This window comes from Argentina silus (assembly GCF_951799395.1).
Source record: "Argentina silus genome assembly, chromosome: Y".
Classification (NCBI taxonomy): domain Eukaryota; kingdom Metazoa; phylum Chordata; class Actinopteri; order Argentiniformes; family Argentinidae; genus Argentina; species Argentina silus.
In genome coordinates, this window is record NC_139654.1 from 15,630,164 (window position 1) to 15,652,273 (window position 22,110).

A 22,110-nucleotide genomic window follows, 5' to 3' on the forward strand; every position below is an offset into this window, starting at 1 on the left:
TAATTTATAAACGGTCGGGAGTCTAGGGATACATTCGTTAACTATAAAGTATTCATCAGTGAATTATTGTTCATACATTTTATCGAATATCCCCCTGTATTTGGAAATCCGCACAATGTCACCCTCTTTGAATTTAAACACTGGGGGCTTACTGTTCAGAGGTAAAGTCCCGTATAAATTCTCAAAGACTTGCATGCTATTGGAGGGTGTTACCTCAACAGGTTTCATTTTGATACTGCTATGATAACTATTATTATAGCTATCAAGCAAATCCGGAATCACATCAATATATCTGCGGGTGTTCTTAGCTGTGAAAAACCTCCACATCTTCGTCTTCAGCGTACGGTTAAAACGTTCCACGACTGACGCCTTCAAATCACTACCCGTTGCAAAGTGTTGAATATTATGTTTCTTCATTAGTTTTTCAAAGATACGGTTAAAAATTTTTTTTCCTGCATCCGTTTGAATTTTAACAGGCATACCGCTCTCCTCTAAGACTGCAGCAAAGGCCTCTGCAACTACGACGGCCGTCTTGTTTTTTAAAGAGCGTGCATAAGCTTTTTTTGAATTTTTTGATTACTGTAAGCAGAAATTGAAAGTTATCATTGTCTTTAGACAGTGCACTCATATCGCAAAGATCCGCTTGAAATTGATACATAGGACGTGGCGCAAAAACACGATTTCTAGCATAGGTTTTTCTAGCCGTTTTGTGTAAGGTATACGCCTCCTGACCAGACAGCCACTCTCGTACTTGATCAGGGCTAACTTTTTCAGCTGTCTGCTCTTCGACGGCTTTTTGAAGTTTTTCTACCCCTCCAAATGATCCCGGGTGTGCAGGGTCATAATATATTCTCTTCATTACACGCTCAGACTTTTTTGAGGTCATGACGACGAGTAAACATGCAAGATCTGAGTACAATGACGATTTTGCATAATTATTTATTGATTACATGTCATTACATTTGAATGATTAATACATGTTTTTAATACAACCCCACAGAAGTGTGTAAGGCATTTAGGGCCCTATCAACATCAAATGGTAGACCATTCTTAAAGCGATATGCTGCCACATCAATTATATAGGTATACAACACCATGAGATGACTAAATTTGAAGCTATGCCTAGACACTTCTCTAATAATTCCATCTAATGTTTTTTCAAATTTCTTCGCATCAGATGCATTTGAACCAATATACACCAATTCCTTCCAACGGTTAAAAGACACACAACCTCTCACAATGACCTCTCAAAACGGACAACTTGTTCAATGTCAACATCGCTACATGTTTGAAATAAAGATTCATCATTAACACGATTAGCAATAGCACGTTTTACAAGAGAGCTGACCCCAGGATGACCTGAAGCGGAATTTAAAAAGTTAAAGAATAGTCTGAAAGCATTCCCCATTTTTGATCAGTTTAGACTAGTTCAAAAGAGGGTGTGAACTATTTCAACACTCTTCCAGTAGGATATGAGTTCATCTGTCATATGATCCCGGCCCTTGTCAGCCCCCACATACGCATCAACGATCTCTTTAAGCTTCGCCTGGATGTTTTCTTCATACTTCAGACCGTATAGAAAGGCCTCGGCTGCTCCTTGAACACGGCCGGTTGCTATCTCACCTAATCCAACCGTCTCCAGAGCAACCATAAGAGTCGGGTGAAATTTCCATGTCCACAGGGCGGTCATCAGCGCCTCAAAGTTGCTGTAAAAGTAATCACGCTCTAGAGGGTACAGACAAGCATGCTGACGTTGGCTTGGATGACCGGTTTTACAGCCATAACATTCGTTTTTTATCTGATCCTCTATCACCAATGTTAACACAATGGCAACGCTGGCCTTCACCGTGTCCAGAAAAACATCACCACCCTGATGCTGAGATTGAAGCCGGTTCTCTAGAATTTCTTTAACCACAACAACCATCGGCTCATACAAGGGAGGGTTCAGGGGTGTCCCCTGATCAGTGATGCAAGCTTCCGCACAGGGTTCGTTCTGAAGCACAGGGGATCCCGCTACTTGCAGGCGAGGCGAAGTCGGAGGTGTAGGATAGGCGTTGAGGACAGAACGATCTTCAGCCACGGGGGCAGCAAAATCTGAAGCCTGACACCCAGGGGTGTACAGACAGGGTGCTTTGTCCGATGTGGGCTTGTCGGTATATGGCCTATATCTTTTGCCGGGGAATTCAAGAGGCCAGTACGGAGTATTTGACACGTCGCTGTCGGGCGAGTCAGGAGAGTAGGTGACAAGGCTAATAGTCTCCTCGGAATCGCTCTGATGTTCTAGGGCTTTCCACCTCGTGAGGTCGTCCGTCTGGGCATTTCGGTAGTCTTCAAGAACCGGTTTATACAAATCAGCGTAGCCGCCAGATTCCTGAGAAAGGCTCGGAAGATAGCTGAGAAGCTTAGACTCTTCGTCCTGAGATTCTAGGGGTTTACATTCCGCAGCGGCAGAGTAGCCTTCGTCTTCACTTGATGAAGGCAAATCGTTGACTGTGAAAAAATCAGCCATGTTGAAGTAATGTCGCACAAACTCGTTTTTCCAAACTTCTTATATAGATTGAAGGTGAGGCGTGTAGTAGGCGTGTCTAGTAGACGTGTCTAGTAGCCATTGGTAGTAGAGGTGTCTAGCATGATTTACTATGATTCAACACCGTCTGTTTCAAGCATGTCTTCTGGAAAAAGATTACGTCTGTATGGCTCAGAGTCAGACAGAGATCTAGGGGTTAAACGCCTGGACGGGCCTGAGATTCGTTTACCAGAGCACGTGTTCAGACGTTTTGCCAGCTGGATGAGTCTCAGTCTCTGACTTTCCTGATTGAAAAACTCGGTGATAGCTTTCAGGAGATTTGTCAACCTTGAGAAGTCTACCACTTTGATTGCCAGTTTAATCGGCCAGTAGCGCTCTTTCTCCATCACCGTCTTTGGTCTTTCAGAAGACTCTGCCTCTGTCTGGAATCGCACCATCTCTAATCATCCATCTGCTATTTATATTGCTTACTTATATGCTTACTGGTTATACTGTTCATATTGTTTATACTGTTTATACTGTCCATACTGTATATTTTTTAGTACTTCTATTTTTATTTTATTGTATTTTAAAACTATTGTATTGTTGCACTACTCTGTGGCACTGTCACTTTTGCATTTCACTGTATACTTGTATGCACGTGACAAATAAAGAATCTTGAATCTTGAATCTTGAATCACCAACAGCCATATGTGAGATCTTGAACAGTCAACAAGAAAAGCTTCCTGCAGGGAACGGCTCGGTACTCTGGGATCCACGTTCATCTGGATAGAGGGTTTCATACCCTCCAGGGGCGCATTTTGCTCGTCGTGCACAGAATACATGTAGCGGATGAATTCCAAGATGTGACCCTTCAATCTTTCGAATTCTGATGAATAGATTCTCAGAAGATTCTCAGATTCTTTTTCGAAAGTGTATATGTCCACATAGGGGAATGCACCTCCTGATGCAAACTCTACACGCACTACACGACCGCCGTCCAATTCCCACATCATACTTGTAGACGACATTTTAGACACTGTCATATAGTGACAACTACTACAGATCTCACACAGGGTCATATATATACACCTTTTACCCGGGAAACACGTGATCTTATCAGTGACACGCCCGCGACATGTTCAAACCCATGTTTGAAACTAAACATTTTTAAAAATTTAACCATTTTTTAATTCCCCATTTTATTCTTCATTATTGAACACATTACTACCACTAGAGTAGCAGCCTAACCATTTTTTAATTGCCTTTTTTTTTAATTGCACATTTTAACCCTCAGTATTGAGCTTTTATTTTAAGCCTCATATGCAATTTTGACATAGATGTATGTATGCGGCATGAAGTCATCACGACACATCACACAGCACTTATCAGTGACAAACTTTAGCTGGCCCTTGGTTGGTCTTCAGTCAGTAAACATTGAGAGATCGATCTGATGCATCTGTCACAAGTCTTTGATCCGTTGTGACCAGCTCTCAGGGTCAAGTTCCTAAATCTAATTTCACAAACAGCAGAACACCTTGACCTCTCACCTCCGTCTCATTGCACAACCATCAACACCCACCACATCATCCCAAAGGGGCGGGACTTATAATTTTCAAGTATTATTTTTGATGATTAAATTCATGTGACATCATCACCTTTTGACAGAAGGTGAATACTATATTCTCTGATGCTCAACGTTCACATCTCTTCAAGGTCATCTTTATTTTAGAAAGGCAACCACAGTGTGTAATTCTAACAAGGTGTACTTACTTATGGAGAAAAATAATTTCTACATTGACATCATCCCTGTCCTTGTGGAGGAAGTCTTTGAGGAAGTTGGAGACACTTTCAAGTGTAATGTGACCACAGACCACAATGTGCCTGGAAAGGGGGGGAAATCAACTTGAGAGGTCAACATAGATAACCACCAGTGCTGGCATTCTCCAAAAAACAAACCAAAAAACAGTCATACCAAAGCATTTAGAATTCAAAATCTCAACAAAATCCATCATGGCTTTCAATGTTCTTCTGAGTGCAGATTTTTCCACAGGAGTGAATAGTTTCCCCCCCTACATAATGAAAATGGTTCAATCCTCTATATGACATGTGCAATCAAACATTGAGCTTTGAACCCTTTATGACCACAGTGTACCCATCGTCTGATGATTCAAGATTCAAGATTTTTTATTTGTCACGTGCATACAAGTATACAGTGAAATGCAAAAGTGACAGTGCCACAGAGTAGTGCAACAATACAATAAGTTTAAAAATAGAATAAAATAAAAATAGAAGTACTAAAAAATATACAGTATGGACAGTATAAACAGTTTAAACAATATGAACAGTATAAGCAGTGAGCAATATAAATAGCAGATGGATGATTATGTGTGTGCATATGTGTTATGATGACAGTGCGTGTGTGAGTGACTTGAGGGGGGCACTGGTGGGGTCATCGTTGATGATTCTGATGGCGTGGGGGAAGAAACTCAGCCTTAGCCTCTCTGTTCTTGCTGCATGACAGCGGAGGTGTCATGTTTCGGGTGGTGAGGGTCCTTCATAATCCTGTAGGGTCTGGTCCTACACCTCCTGGTGTACAGGACATGGAGAGGGGGGGTTGGAGCTCCCATGGTTTTTTCTGCCAGGCGTACCACCCTTTGCAGAGCTCGCCTGTCCTGGGCTGTGCTGTTGCCGTACCAGACGGTGATGTTGCCAGCCAGGATGCTCTCCACAGCTCCAGAGTAGAAGGACTGAAGGATCCTCCGGGAGACTCTGAATTTCCTCAACTGCCTGAGATGGAACAGGCGCTGCCTTGCCTTTCCCACCAGAGAACTGATGTGGGTAGTCCAGGTCAGGTCTTCTGAGATGTGGACTCCCAGGTATTTAAAACTGCTCACCCTGTCCACAGCAGTCCCACCGATGTCCAGCGGTGTGTAGGCCCTTAGTTTGGCTACTTCCAGCAGGATAACGCGCCACAAAGCTCACATCATCTCAAACTGGTGTCTTGAACATGATAATGAGTTCACTGTACTTCAGCGGCCTCCACAGTCTCCAGATCTCAATCCAATAGAGCACCTTTGGGATGTGGTGGAACGAGAGATTCGCGTGATGGATGTGCAGCTGACAAATCTGCAGCAACTGCATGATGCTATCATGTCAATATGGACCAAAATCTCAGAGGAATGTTTCCAGCACCTTGTTGAATCTATGCCACAAAGAATTAAGGCAGTTCTGAAGACAAAAGGGGGTCCAACCCGGTACTAGCAAGGTGTACCTAATAAAGTGGCCGGTGAGTGTATGGTCCCAGCGGGAATCGAATCCCCAACCTAACGCCGTGCTCTACCAACTGAGCCACAGAGGACAATAGCAACTAAATAGCAACCACACTAAAAAGTGTTCTATCCTGCTGGACTGTACTGTGAGCTGGGTCAGCCTGTGTACTGATGATGAGAGGTTTGAGCCACAGAACTAGGGCAGCAGTCAGTATTGTAACACCACACACACTCAAGTTCACAGACACACACACACAGTTACGTCCTGTGTGTTCGTGTTGTTTGTCTCCGTTTTTTGTTATTCTTTTAATTCCTGTTTTATTCACATTGTTTTTCGTTTCTGTCAATTTGTTATCTGCCCTTGTGTATTTTCCCACTTGTATAATTGTCTGCCCCGCCCCGATTGATTTCACCTGTTCCTTACCATCATTACCTGTGCATTTAGTCTCTGTGTTCCCCTGTCTTGTTGCCAGTTCGTCTTTGTGCCTTAGTGTCAAAACGTCCCAGCGATTTTGTCACATCCTCTACCTCTAGGTAGAGGGCAGTCTTTCGAACACGTATTCCCCAGTTATTGTCCTTGGGGACTTTAACAAGGGCAACTTAACTCACAAACTCCCTAAATATAAACAGTTAATCAAATGCCCGACCAGGGAGGGGAAGATTCTGGATCACTGTTACAGCACCATCAGCAGAGCTGATCACGCAAGTCCCAGAGCTGCGCGGGGAACATCTTCTGATCCCGGCATACAGGCAGAAACTAAAACTAAACCTGCTGTGAGGACATCAAAGAATTGGAGTAGCAGAGAAGCAGTGGAGCATATGCGTGACTGCCTTGACACCACAGACAGGGACATTTTTAGGACTGCTTCTAACAGCCTGGACGAATACACGGAGTCTGTGACGTCATACATCAGCTTCTGTGAGGACAGATGTATTCCAACACGCATCAGGGTGAGTTACAACAATGACAAGCCCTGGTTCACAGCAAGACTCAAACAGCTTCGTTTGGAGAAGGAGAGGGCTTTCAGGAGTGGAGACAAGGAAAGGTTCAGACTAGCTAAGTACACATTTGGCAAGGAGATTAAGGAGGCCAGACGACAGTACTCAAAGAAGCTAGAACAACAGTTTGCAGCCAACGACTCCTCGTCAGTCTGGAAAGGCCTTCGAGTGATGACAGACTACAAAACCAAATCCCCCCACTCTATGGAAGACCTCAGACTTGCAAATGACCTGAACGACTTCTACTGTAGATTCGACAGACAATGGAGCAGCCCTGACTCTGACCCACAAAACCAACCCTCCCCCACAGCTATCACACCTCTAACTTCCCAGCCTGGACAGAGACACAAACGGAAACAGAGACAGAACCCCCGCAAGGCAGCTGGACCAGATGCTGTCTCCCCCTCCACACTGAAGCACTGTGCAGACCAGCTGTCTCCAGTGTTTACGGACATCTTTAACACCTCACTGGCTGAATGCATGGTACCTGCCTGCTTCAAAACATCCACCATCATCCCAGTTCCCAAAAAGCAGAGGATCACAGGCCTTAATGACTACAGACCAGTCGCCCTGACCTCTGTGGTAATGAAGACCTTTGAGCGCCTCGTGCTCACCCACCTCAAGGCCATCACCAACCCCCTCCTTGACCCACTGCAGTTTGCCTATAGAGCCAACAGGTCTGTAGACGATGCAGTCAACATGGGACTTCACTTCATCCTACAGCACCTAGACTCCCCCGGCACCTACGCCAGGATCCTGTTTGTGGACTTCAGCTCTGCATTTAACACGATCGCCCCAGCTCTCCTCCAGGACAAGCTATCCCAGCTGAGCGTGCCTGAGCCCACCTGCAGGTGGATCACTGACTTTCTGAAAGACAGGAAGCAGCAGGTACGGCTGGGCAAGCTTGTCTCGGAGCCCTGGACCATCAGCACCGGAGCCCCACAAGGCTGTGTGTTCTCTCCTCTACTCTTCTCCCTCTACACCAACAGCTGCACCTCTAGCCACCCTTCTGTCAAACTCCTGAAGTTCGCGGATGACACTACCCTCATTGGATTAATCTCCAACGGTGATGAGGCAGCCTACAGGGAAGAAGTTGACAGCCTGGCTTCCTGGTGCAGCCAGAACTACTTGGAGCTGAACGCCCTAAAAACTGAGATGGTAGTAGACTTCAGGAGAAGCCCAGCCCCAACCGCCCCCCTCATCATGTGTGACTCCCCAGTTAACATTGTGGAGTCATTCAGATTCCTGGGGACAATAATTTCAAAGGACCTCAGGTGGGCGGAGAACATCACCTCCACCATCAAGAAGGCCCAGCAGAGGATGTTCTTCCTACGGCAGCTGAAGAAATTCAACATGCTGCAGAAAGTGATGGTTGAGTTCTACACGGCCATCATTGAGTCCATCCTCAGCCCATCAATCATTGTCTGGTTTGCTGCCTCCACTGCCAAGGACAAAGGCAGAATGCAGCCATTCTGTCAGCCGAGAAGGTCATCGGCTGCAACCTGCCATCTCTCCTGGACCTGTTCCACTCCAGGACCAGTAAGAGAGCAGGAAAGATCATCCCTGATCCTTCCCATCCTGGTCATCACCTCTTCCAGAGACTTCCATCCGGCAAAACGTTCCGGTCAATCAAGACTAAAACATCACGCCACCTGAACAGTTTCTTCCCCATGACAGTGGGGCTCACAACCAAGCCCCCTGCCTCTCTCTGACCCCCCCCCCCACCCTGTCACACAAACAACGCACTGACAGTGTAATTTATAATTATTTAAAATTATTCTAATTGATAGTGTTGTAGTGGTTTGCGGGATCTGAAGAATCTCGAGGATCACCAGTTCAAAGTTGCAACAATCTCCATGTTTATTTCGCACTCTACATTCTCACTCCCAACTCATTCACACTTCCTGTTTACATACCTAATTTGTCCCTCTGTCACCACGCTAAGGCACCTGGATAATGTAGTGAATTCGTCTACGCTCAACCAGTAGGTGTCTAGTCACCACACAGGTCCCCCCCAGAATTCACAAACACTGACTTCCCATAACGCGCCGGGGCTCGGATGACCCGTCCAAAGCGGCTACTGGACTCCCGAACCTGGGATGGAGAGCCTGGCCCGGAATCACTAGGATTTCTCTTCGTGCCCGTACCAGCAGGAGGGCGGCCACGGCGTGGTGGACGAGCCACCTCCACTTCGCGTTCCCCATCCAGATGAGCTGGCTTCAGGCGGTCCACCGAGATATGCTCCCTATTCCCCCCTGTCTCAATGACAAAGGTCTTGTCGCCTGTCTCCACGACTCTGTAGGGGCCATCGTAAGGCGGCTGTAGAGGGCTCCTATGTGCATCGTGGCGGATGAACACATATCTCGCTGACTGGAGATCATGAGGGACATGGACGCGTGGCAGGCTGTGATTTGAAGTGGGAGTCGGCTTAAAGGCACTTGCCCTGTCCCAGAGATCACGCAGTTGCTCTGGTGCCGACCAGGGAACGGTAACCGAAGGAAAAAAATCACCCGGCACTCTAAGGGCCTGGCCATAGACGAGCTCCGCCGAAGAAGAGAGGAGGTCCTCCTTAGGTGCAGTACGAAGTCCCAGCATCACCCAGGGTAGCCTGTCGATCCAGCTATTGCCCTGGAGGTCCACTTTCAGCGCTGCCTTCATGGAACGATGAAAGCGCTCACACAGGCCATTGGCCTGGGGATGGTATGCTGTAGTCCGATGGAGTGAAATACCCAACTGCTGAGTGATAGAGGTCCACAGCTGTGAGGTGAATTGTGGCCCCCGGTCTGAGGAGAGGTCAGAGGGAACCCCGAACCGGGCAATCCAAACCCCAATGAATCCACGGGCCACCTCCGCTGTCGTTGTTCCTGACAGTGGAACCACCTCCGGCCACCGTGTCGTTCTGTCCACCATCGTTAGGAGATAGGTGAACCCTCCCGAGGGAGGAAGAGGTCCAACCAAGTCCACGTTGACGTGGTCAAAACGCCGTTCCGGGACTGTGAACTTCTCCAATGGCGCCTTCACATGCCGATGGATTTTTGTGCGCTGGCATGCAATGCATGTGTTGACCCAGCCGCGAATGTCCTTCTTCATGCCAGGCCAGACAAATTTCCCTGTCACCAGACGCTGCGATGGCTTCCGGCCCGGGTGTGACAGGCCATGTACGACCTCAAAAACCGTCCGTCTCCACATCTTGGGTACCAGAGGACGGGACTGGCCAGTAGAAACGTCACAAAGCAGCGTTGTACCCTTATCATCAAAAGGGACATCCACCAACCGAAGCCCTGTAGTCGCCGTCCTCCAGGCCTGAATGTCAGGGTCAGCGGCTTGGTCCACAGCCATGCGGGCATAATCGACGCCGAGGTGGACAGCGCTGGTGAAGGTGCGAGAAAGGCAGTCGGCCACGGTGTTCTGTTTCCCTGCTATATGTTGTATGTCTGTGGTGAACTCAGAAACGTAGGACAGATGACGCTGTTGCCTGGCCGACCATGGTTCCGACACCTTAGCCATGACGAAAGTTAAAGGCTTGTGGTCCACGAAAGCAGTGAATGGTCGAGCCTCTAGGAGGAAACGGAAATGTCTGACTGCCAGGTAGAGGGCGAGTAGCTCACGGTCAGACGTGCTGTACTTTTGCTCACTAGCACGGAGCTGCCGGCTAAAAAAAGCAAGTGGCTGCCAAACCCCGTCAACTCGCTGCTCCAACACCGCACCAACTGCGCGGTCCGAGGCATCAGATGTCACAGCAATGGGGGCATCCGGCACAGGATGTGCTAGCATGGTTGCGTTCGCCAGCGCGTCCTTGATGGCAGAGAATGATCCCGACATTTCACTACACCAGTCAACAATGTGCTTGGGAGGTTTGTCCTTAAGGACCCCATACAGGGGGTGCATGAGGTGGGCTGCTCGTGGAATGAAGCGATGATAAAAATGTACCATCCCCAGGAACTCCTGTAGGGCCTTCACCGTTGTGGGGCGTGGAAACTGCCGCACCGCCTCCACCTTTAAGGGCAGTGGGGTTGCCCCGGTAGAAGTGATGTGATGGCCGAGAAAATCAATGGAGGGCACCCCAAACTGGCATTTCGCTGGATTGACAATCAAGCCGTGCTGCCGCAAATGAGTAAAGAGGAGGCGGAGGTGTGACAGGTGGTCTGCCTCGGATGTACTGGCCACCAGGATATCATCCAGGTAAACAAAAAGAAAAGGCAAATCACGCAGCACTGAGTCCATCAACCGCTGAAAAGTTTGGGCGGCGTTCTTCAAACCGAAAGGCATTCGTAAATACTCAAAAAGGCCAAACGGCGTGATGACTGCCGTTTTGGGGATGTCGTCAGGATGGACTGGCACCTGGTGATACCCCCGAATGAGATCCACCTTTGAAAAAATAACTGCTCCCGCCAGGTGGGCTGAAAAATCCTGAATGTAGGGAACAGGATACCGGTCCGGTGTAGTGGCATCATTGAGCCGCCGGTAATCACCACACGGGCGCCATCCTCCATTGGCCTTGGGCACCAGGTGCAAAGGCGAGGCCCAGGGACTGTCAGACCGACGAATGATGCCAAGTCTCTCCATGGAGCTGAACTCCTCCTTGGCGATCGCCAACTTGTGTGGGTCCAGCCGGCGGGCTCGAGCATGTACCGGTGGACCGCTGGTTGGTATGAAGTGAGTCACGTTGTGTCCTATGGAGCTCGCTGAAAACGTCGGCGTTGTGATGTCTGAAAATTCCAGCAGGAGTCGGGCGATATCATCAGCCGGTGAAAGGGCAGCAGCCAGCCTTGTTGATGTAGCGGTGCTGTGCTCACAAGTCAGTGAGCAGAAGGTCTCAGCGTTGACCAGCTGACGGTTACCCACATCCACCAGCAGCCCATTAGCGCAGAGGAAATCAGCACCCAGGAGAGGGGTGGACACCTTCGCCAACACAAAGTCCCAAGAGAAACGTTGTCCAGCAAAGCACAGTGTTAAGGGCCGTGTGCCAAACGTCGGGATGGGGGTGCCATTCGCTGCTTCAAGGTTAGGTCCCACTTTGGCTGTTCGAATATCCAAGGCTGATGCAGGCGGAATGCTGACCTGAGCTCCAGTGTCACAAAGAAATCTACGGCCGGAATTAGAGTCAGTAATGAACAGCAAACCGCTGGATGGGCCGACACTCAGTGCTGCTAATGGGTGGCGGCCAATGCGTTTCCCGACCAGCTACATGGTGGGAGGCACTTCTTTGCTCTGTCACCAAACTTGCCATGATAGAAACAGAGACTTGACTTCCCAAGGCGAGCCATAGCGCTGGCGGAGACGGTGTGTGTGTGCGGTTGATGCATGCCTTCCACACCGGTAGTGCTGGTGTTGGTAAAGGGCGTGACCGAAAAAGTCTTCCTCCCAGCTGAAAAAATAACATCAGCCTCCTTGGCCAACTCACGAAGGTCTACCTTCACAGAACTGGTTAAATGCAAAGGAATCTGGTCTGGGAGTTGCTGCAGAAATAGCTCCCTAAAAAGGAAACATGGTTGGTGATTGCCAAGCAGAGCCAGCATATGGTCCATTAACTCTGAGGGCTTTGAGTCTCCAAGCCCAGGGAGAGACAGGAGCTGCCGAGCTCGTTCTGGTTCTGTCAATCCAAAAACTCCCTTCAGGTGTCCTTTAAGAGTGGTATATTTGTCCCTGGCTGGTGGGTTTTCGATCAGGTTTATCACCCGCGCAGCAGTTGAACCCTTCAGAGACGCTACCACATAGTAATATTTCGTGTCCTCTGAAGTTATATCCCTGATGGCAAACTGAGCTTCAGCCTGCACAAACCAAGCGCTAACATTGTGCTCCCAAAACTCAGGCAACTTGAGAGCAACTGCATTCGCCATGTTCAAAAAAGCTTTGAAAAACGTCCAAAAAACTTACGTCAGGGTCACCAATTGTAGTGGTTTGCGGGATCTGAAGAATCTCGAGGATCACCAGTTCAAAGTTGCAACAATCTCCATGTTTATTTCGCACTCTACATTTTCACTCCCAACTCATTCACACTTCCTGTTTACATACCTAATTTGTCTCTCTGTCACCACGCTAAGGCACCTGGGTAATGTAGTGAATTCGTCTACGCTCAACCAGTAGGTGTCTCGTCACCACAGTGTACATGCCCCACAACCATTTCACAGCCTCTTGTGCCTACAAGATGTATTGTTCTGCTGCTCTTTTTTGTAAATTTGTAATTTTTGTTAATACTTTGCTATTTTGTAAATTTCTTGTCAATATTTGCTATTTGTTTTTTTATGTCCACACACCAACCTCACCAAGTCAATTTCCTGTATGTGCAAATATACTTGGCCAAATAAAATAATTCTGATTCTGATTCTCTCTCTCATCTATGGCTAACATGGTTATTGACTCTGGAACGGACCTGACTACGAGTAGGGAAAACATGGCTGTGGAAGGCACTAGATCAGAGATGGGTGGGAAGAAGCTCCAAACTTGTTCATGCGGCTGGCAAAAGGTAACAACTTTGAAGGGTCTTAGAATCCATCAAGGGAGGAGGAAGTGCTTGGTAGAGGGAACACAGGGATCCCGCATTGACAATTATTTCCTCAGAAGTATGTCAAGTCAGTCGGTTGAAGTCCAGCGGCAGGAAGTAAACCACAGTTCGCAGGACATCAGCACCCCTGAAGTAGGTCCTAGCACTGAAGAAGACAGAGAGACCAGCCAGCCCAAAAGGGAAAAGATTAGTGCCCAGAAGCCGAGAGTTAAATGGCCAGGGGCTTCAGAAAACAGGGTATGGGAAGGTATCAACAGTGACTTGAGTAGGATTTTAGACAAGTTGAAAGGTACTGCCGAGAGTAAACTGGAGAAAATGGGCGATATTATCTATGATTATGGAGCAGAAAGATTTGGCGTGTCCGAGAAAAAGAAGAAGACAGGTACTGAGGTAATTAAATCTAGGCGCCAACAGGAAATGGATAGACTTATCAGGGAGAGAAGACAGCTCAGGAAACAGTGGAGGAAAGCTACAGAGGCTGAGAAGGAAGGGTTAAATAGGCTGCAGGTAGATGTGAAGGAGAGACTGGCAGTGTTAAGAAGAGCAGAGAGCATTAGGAAAAACAGGAAAAAGAGAGAGCGAGCTAGAACAGCATTTTACAAAGATCCATTTAGATTTGTGAAATCGTTATTTAGTAAGGGGAAAAATGGTAGCCTTAGGGCTCCAAAACAGGAGCTTGAGGGACATCTGGAGGAAGTGCATAGAGACAGAGAAAGGTCTAGACAGCTACCCCTCCCCCCTGACATTCCACCTATTGGAGAGATAACCAGTCAGTGTGACGATAGCCCACCTAGGTGGAAAGAGGTACAAGAGATAGTAAGGCGGGCTAGGGCGTCTTCAGCCCCAGGGCCCAATGGAGTCCCTTACAGGCTGTACAAGAGTGCGCCAGATGTGCTGAGGTTCTTATGGACATTGATGAAGGTAGTCTGGAAGAAACAGGTTATTCCTAGGGCATGGCGTAGAGCAGGGGGAATTTTTATTCCCAAAGAAAGAGACTCTGTAGACATTAGTCAGTTTAGGCCTATAAGCCTTCTTAATGTGGAAGGGAAGGTTTTCTTTAGTGTGGTGGCACAGAGGTTGTCTAGTTACTTAGTAAAGAATAGCTTAATTGACACTACGGTGCAAAAGGCTGGAATTCCAGGCTTCTCCGGGTGCTTGGAACACACCAGCATGATTTGGAATCAAATTCAGACAGCTAGACATGAGAAGAAAGACCTTCATGTGGTATTTTTGGATCTGGCGAATGCTTTTGGGTCAGTACCGCATAGTCTGTTATGGGAGGCGTTTGACTTTTTTAAAGTGCCAGACAGTATAAAGAGGTTAGTTAAAGCTTACTTTTGTGACATTCAACTCTGTTTTACTACAGCAGAGTATACTACAGCTTGGCAACAGCTAGAGATAGGCATTATGGCAGGCTGTACAATTTCCCCTTTGGCCTTTACCATGGCAATGGAAGTCATAATCAGAGCCTCGAAATGGGTAGTGGGTGGGGAAAGGTTGCAGGGAGGGCTGCGCCTCCCACCAATCAGGGCTTACATGGATGACATGACAACTATGACATCAACAGCCCCTTGTACTAGGAGGCTACTGGATAAACTAAATAGCAACCTAGAATGGGCTAGGATGAAAGTGAAGCCAAGCAAGTCTAGGAGTATCTCCATTGTCAAAGGGAAGATAGCTGATAAAAAGTTTTTCATTGGTGGGGAAGTGGTTCCAACAGTGTTAGAGAAACCGGTTAAAAGCTTAGGAAGATGGTATGACGCAAGCCTCAATGACAAGAGTCAATGTGAGGAGTTGAGGCAGGAGATGATTCAAGGCATCAAAGGTATAGATAAGTCAGGGCTCCCAGGCAAGCTAAAGTTGTGGTGCCTACAGTTTGGATTGTTGCCTCGGCTGATGTGGCCACTGACAGTTTACGAGGTTCCCATATCGAAGGTTGAAAAAATGGAAAGGTTGATTAACTCTAATATTAGAAAGTGGCTTGGAGCCCCGCGCTGTCTGACCAGTGTGGCCCTGTATGGAAAGGGCATGCTAGAGCTGCCGATTTCTAGTCTGACAGAGGAATTTAAATGTGCCAAGGCTAGACTGGAAATGACTCTAACCCAGTCAAAGGACCCAGTTGTTAGAAGTGCAGCGCCCATAGTTAAAACTGGAAGGAAGTGGAAGCCTAAAGAGGCAGTGCAACAGGCACAGGCAGCCCTTAGCCATAGGGATATCATTGGGCAGGTTCAGCATGGACGTGGAGGTCTAGGGCTGTGTGCAGGAAAACCTGTGTGGAGTAAGGCAACAGCAGTAGAAAGGAGGAAACTGGTAGTGGAAGAAATACACAGACAGGAGGAGATGATAAGATGTACAAGGGCGGTGGCACAGGCAAAACAAGGCCAGTGGGTAAACTGGGAGAGTGTAGTGAAGAGAAGCTTGAAGTGGAAGGATTTGTGGAGCATGGAGGCAAGCAGAATTAAATTTATCGTAGGGGCTACTTATGACGTACTGCCATCTCCCCAAAATCTTAATCAATGGTTGGGTGAGGATGCTGCCTGCCCGTTATGTTCCAGCGTATGCACACTTAGGCATATAATGACTGATGGGTGTAGAATCAGTCTTTCTCAAGGGCGATACACGTGGCGTCACAATCAAGTGTTGAAATGTTTAGCTGCTGCAGTTGAGGGAAAACGGCTAGAAGTAAACTCGCTAGCTAGTAGTGGCCAGCGGAAAGACATTGCATTTATAAGAGAGGGAGAGACTGGCGTAAGGAGGCCAGGGCGCAGCTGCGCGCAGGGACAGTTGCGAACTGGCGCAGATTGGAAGTTAAAGGTAGATTTAATTGAACAGCTAATCGTACCGGCTGAAATTGCTAGCACTAATTTGCGGCCAGACATGCTGCTGTGGTCTGAAGCACAGAAGCTAGTTTATATTATCGAACTCACGGTCCCTTGGGAAGACCGGGTTGACGAGGCTTATGAACGAAAGAAAGCTAAATATGCAGAATTAGCGGCAGACGCGACACAGCGTGGGTGGACCGCTTTTGTTCGCCCAGTGGAAATTGGTTGTCGAGGATTTGTGGCCAAGACAACCTATGCACTGCTAACGGAGCTGGGTATTCGCGGACGAGAATTGAAACTGGCGATAAAGAATATGTCGGTAGCAGCGGAGAGCGCTAGCCAGTGGCTGTGGCTGAGGCGGAAGATCAGTAGCTGGGGTTCCCGTTAAAGGTAAGATGCAACAGCGACTTGACTAGAGCATGAGGTAGCATAGCTTGGCATTGTTTGGCTATATTAATGAGAAGGCATCGTGTCATATTGTGGTGGTGAGGGGTTTTGTACTGCCATTGTTTGGCTATATTTATGAGAGGATATCGTGTCATAGTGTGGTGGGGGGGGTTAGTACTGCTAGCCAGTGTAGGCTAGCCATGAAGTTGCACGGACACAAACATTCCCCCACAACATAAATAAAGGGCACACTCACCCCTCCTTTCCCTAATCCGGGACCGTATCCACCCGGGGGCTTCCCCACCTCTAACCCTTCCCTCTACCCTAAATTAGGGTTTGAATCCCTGCATCTACACTTATATAAAGACATAAACATAAACACATGCACACACTATTTAGGCCCCCACATACACCGTTCCCTTACCTTACAGAAAACATTTACCCTAGATAGGGCATCACACACACACACTGATGGGGTGGGTAGGCTGATAGGTTGGTTGTAGGGTTTAAGTTAAAGATAGTATTGAGGTAGTGGTGTTGAGGGGGGTGTTTCCAGGACGCTGGACTACACAGTTAAGCCTTCTCGAGGTGTCGTGGGCCTAACTTAACGAAACACCGGTGACAGAAGGTGCCCACTTGATAACCCCAATGACATGCTGCTTACCTCAGTTGGCTAGAGTAGGTAACCGGTGAATGGTACCACCTGAGGAATGACTCCGTAGACCTATGACGGCGTAGCCTGATGTTTGCTATGGTGTTGCATCGAATGGTGGATATATCACTCGCTTTGTTGGTTTGATTTGGCCTTCTACATCTGTTTTACCTTGGATCATGGCACAAGGGATTATAACATCTTGTCCTGTGTATTAATAAATGCAAAAATCTCTCGTCTGGTCAGGCTGATTTCAGGAGTGGTGTCAGGTGTGCAGGAGTCAGATGACCAGCTGCTTCCCATCCTCATTACCAGCGTTTGCCATATATACCCGGTTCAACCTTCACTACCCTGCCAGATCGTAACCTCAGTTATTGTTAGTCATCCTTCAAGCTACTATTCCTAGTTCCTGCTTCTTAGCCTTCCCAGTCTCCTTACCCTGTTTGTCCTGTGTCCTCAGTTCCTCCTGACTCCTGCCCTGATTGTAGGGGTTTCATGACTAGTTTTTTCACACTGATGATCATTTCAATCGGAGCGATTTCATTGGACATATTCAGAATTAGACACACTAGGACCACATATATACACAAATAATTACAAATAGATTCACCACAGATTAACGCCCTATATCAACTTACTCATGAAAGCTCTAGTTTTCAAATGAAATTAAAACGCAGCACGTAGGACGTCAAAAAAAGGGAGAAAAAGAACAGCTCAAGGATGACTTTAGGTAAGCACTGTGTGTGATGGACAGAGAGAGAAAGAGAGAGAGATAAAGAGTAAAGGGTCATGGACATGTGTGTCCTGATGGCCAAGGTCTCCAGTCACGCAGTGTGACTTTACATGATTGTAATGTTACTGTTCTAAACAGTCAAAGGTAAACCAACCCTCCCCATGGGGGGGAGCACTCGAGTCACACAACCACACCTTGTCTGGATTTTGGACTTACTTTCTGCCTCGTGTCGAGTTATAACTTCCTCCGTATTTCTTCCGATCAAGGATGAGAGCAGCAATTTCTGGCACATAGCGAGCTAACATGGCCTACATGCATGAAACAGAAACAAGAAAAGGGCATGCAGAGAGGGTTCTATCGGAGACAGGAAACAGCAGAACCTTCCAGAAATACTTACTTTCTCCCATTAACCGCACTATAGGAACCACCATACTTCTTGCGGTTTCCTATTAACTCTATGATTTCAGGGACGTAGCTGGCAAACATGGCCTAAGGAGAACATAGGAGACAGAAGAAGAGACTAAAAAAGAGACGAGCCATAGAGAGGGTGGAGGGGGAAGCTGGCGCTTAAATCCAAAGAGATTTCTGAGGGGGAGAAAATGTTTTGCTTAAAATAATATTATATCAATATGCAAATGCTGAAAAATGACAGTGCCAAAAAGTGGTGAAACTTTAAAAAAGAGAACAATAACAGATAATGCTGCATTTCCGTTACATAAAAAACAAAAACAAATATTTCTGTGAGAAAGAAATTCTGACACAAAGGTCTTTCTTAAAAGAAAAAAGAAAAAACAGTCCCAGTTTTTAAGGGTCATGGGTTTGGGAAGGTGAAAAAAAGCGCAAATATCGCCACAGCTACAGTAGACCAACTCAATGACAGATACCCAAGGTATCTCGGAGCAGCACAGAAGAGAAGGGGAAAAAAAAAAAACCTGTGCGCCATGTTTTGTCCAACAGGTTAATTTGAATAGGCCGACCTGACGGTCCACAGCTGCAAAACACATTAGGACTAATTTGAAGGGCTGGAGGAATGAGATCGATGCATTTCGCAAGCTGTTCTCTTGACAGACCATGTTTTTCTAAGTCTATGGGAATCTTATTCTAAGTCTAACAATCAACAAATTCTTGGAATCTTATTCCATGTTTAACGATCTGCTAACTGTTTAGCTAAACTAAAAGGGTCTCACTACCCACACACTGTTCATCCACTAACGGTTAAGAGTTCTGCTTTAAAACACCTTCTCCATATAGCCAGAGCTCAGCTTGATCTAAAGCGCTGGGTTATGGTTTTATTATACAGCATCTCCACACTGAAGTCATTTATCCAGTCTCTGATATGAAGCAGACCCCATCTGCTCTACCTAAAGGTTTCCAGACCCTCTTAGAAACAAAGGGGATACACACAACCACAACGACAACTGCACCGTTACACAGCTGGAGGTTATCTACTGTATGATGTGAGAAAGTTAGATTAAGTCCAAACTAGCAGTCTAGCTGCTTGGCTATGGTACAGTAACAACATTTGCCTCTATTTTGGGGGGGCTGGGGGTGTGGGGTTGGGGTCAGAAGTGGAGGGAGGAAAAAGCGGGAGAAAGCGTGAGTTTACCAAACCACCGAGGATGAAGAAGACCATGAATAGACGTCCGAGCGTGGTTTTTGCATAGACATCCCCGTATCCCACTGTGGACATCGTGACCATAAGCAAGTAGACACATTCCCAATAGGAAAGCGATTGGGAATTTTGGAAGTTCTCCCAAGGGTCCCCTGAGTTTTCCACCTAGAAACCGGGGGTGAGAGGATTTGACAGGGTAGTAGTCAGAAACACATACAGGTGATATCAGCCTTAGGAGACTATGTTCTTGCTTAGCTTTCTTATAATCAATAACATTACAAATATTAGGGTCATAAGAGTCAACTGAACCTGCATTGCATCATTCACACAGTAGCACACAAACCAGAAAGGTTGCAAAATGGTTGAGAGTAAGCCAACTCTAGTAGACTCTATTCTGAGGTACAGTAAGTGCCTCCAGTTTTCAGAACAAGACTGCCGGGCTGTTAGTTAACAAAACCACTGCATAAACATTGCTAATGCATGTTTGATTGAATCTGGCCCAGAGTCTTCATGCTTTCATTCTGAGATGACACAAAGCCATTTGGGAGATACAGTGGGGGAAATAATTATTTGATCCCCTGCTGATTTTGTTAGTTTGCCCGATTACAAAGAAATGAGCGGTCTATAATGTTTATGGTACTTTTATTTTAACAAATAGAGACAGAATATCAACAAAGAAGTCCAGAAAAAACACATGATATAAAGTTATAAATTCATTTGCATTTGATCGAAGGAAATAAGTATTTGATCCCCAAGCAAAACATGACTTAGTACTTGGTGGAGAAACCCTTGCTGGCAAGCACAGAAGTCAGACGTTTCTTATAGTTGGTCACCAGGTTTGCACACATTTCAGGAGGGATTTTGGTCCACTCCTCTTTACAGATCATCTCCAAATCCTGAAGGTTTCAAGGCTTTTGCTTGGCAACTCGAAGCTTCAGCTTCCTCCACAAATGATTTAAATGTGATTTCATTATTTACATCCTGGGCTTGCTATTGTTCAGGTCACTCTCAAATTAAGCACTTATCCCTCATTGGAATGACAACACACACACCCATGAACATATCCATTCACTGGAAATTGATTAGCTTCAGATAAACTGTGTCCCCTAACGATGAAAAATGTACAGGTTGACAGATAATTCAACTACATCCTGATATGTAACTAGTTCTACCTGCCTGGCCAGTGGCAACATTCCATGATGCATTTTTGCAGCTTGACTTCTCTATAAATGCTGTAGTTTCGGTGACCACAGAAACAAGTACTAGGCCTACACATATTCATCGAAGAACCAATTTGCTGGATACTTTCCACACACTAGAGATAGACAGACAGACTACAAACAACCAGTAAGATACAGCCTAGCCTACATATTGAATGTCTAACAAAAGTCAAAATAAATGTCAGTTTCACAATGTTTTGCATATGCACTGTTACGCTTCACCATAGCTCAAAACTGAGATCATAACTAATGAACAGCAACATTTTATGGGGGGAGATTCAATGACAACCTATTGGCAGTTATTTCTGTAATAAAACATTAAAGGCATTATTCTCTGTAATATCACCCACTGCATGCTAGTGGGCTAGTTAGTATCCCTCTCGACCAATGGGTGTAAAAATGAATTTCTGAATTAGTAGTGCACGTACATTACGTGTATCCGGGACCAGTTGGTTAACAAGCTATGCAATGAGTTAGTGTGGTCTCACCAGACAAACTAGCCTGGTATTAAACAAAGTAAGCTTCATGATGAACATCCACCTGCCCTCATCACCTCTCCTCTCTAAAACAGAACAATCTGAACGTCCAACCATCTGAAACACACTAGACTCAACTCAAGCAATAGCTCCAAAAGTCATTTTATTTTAGGGCAAAAATAACATTGTTATCAAATGTTGTACAGGTCTGGTAATCTAAGGTGCTGGTATAAATAGGTAACTTAAAACATGAATAAGCAGTAACAACAAGCAAGACCACATCGCTAAAGAAACAAATTTAGGATGAACAAAGGATGTGAGGTAAAATGATTTAGGAAACGGTGGAGTGAAAGATGAAGCGTTCAGCGTACTGAAACGAGAACATTCACATTTCATTGGACAAGCACATATTCTGCATTGATGAGGGTAGCCAATAGAAAAAGCTGAGTGACTGATTTGAGTTCCCACAATAATACCATCAACTCAAGTTCTATCATTAAAATCGACCTAAATAACAAATTGTGAGAAAATGAGAGGGGGGGGGGGATCATTGTATATAACGATCCAAATTAGTGATACTTTTCATGAACTCTATATGTGTCTATGGGAATATAGCGGTACATGTTGTACATTTAAAATGTCAAGCCAAGGGTTAAAATAAGAGACAATACCCATAGTCAAATTCAGATTTTTGGTGGTGAGCTGCTATGACTTTCATTACCCTTTTCTTTACTGACATGTTACTTGCGAACATACCTACATATGCAACATGTCTATATTCAAAGATATGCAATACGCTTCTTTAAGTCAGATTGTATTGTTATCCAGCATTGGTTTCTAAACTTCCCATATCCATCTCAAATAAAAAAAAAGGTGCTAAAAATGCTGTTCCATTGGCATGTAGAAAAAAAGGAAAAAGCCAAAAG

At 46.1% G+C, this 22,110-nt stretch overlaps 1 protein-coding gene across 1 annotated transcript in view; it reads right to left on the reverse strand.

Annotated features, from left to right (window-relative positions):
• Nucleotides 1–22,110, reverse strand: part of LOC310824004 (calcium-activated potassium channel subunit alpha-1a-like) — a gene marked incomplete at both ends in the record, with an annotated part of 253,970 nt that overhangs the window by 95,886 nt on the left and 135,974 nt on the right. The window contains 3 exons of the mRNA XM_083696912.1: nt 4,280–4,390; nt 18,274–18,365; nt 19,483–19,653. Of these exons, the coding sequence (XP_083553038.1) occupies nt 4,280–4,390; nt 18,274–18,365; nt 19,483–19,653 (374 nt within the window). The remainder of the gene's footprint in view (nt 1–4,279; nt 4,391–18,273; nt 18,366–19,482; nt 19,654–22,110) is intronic.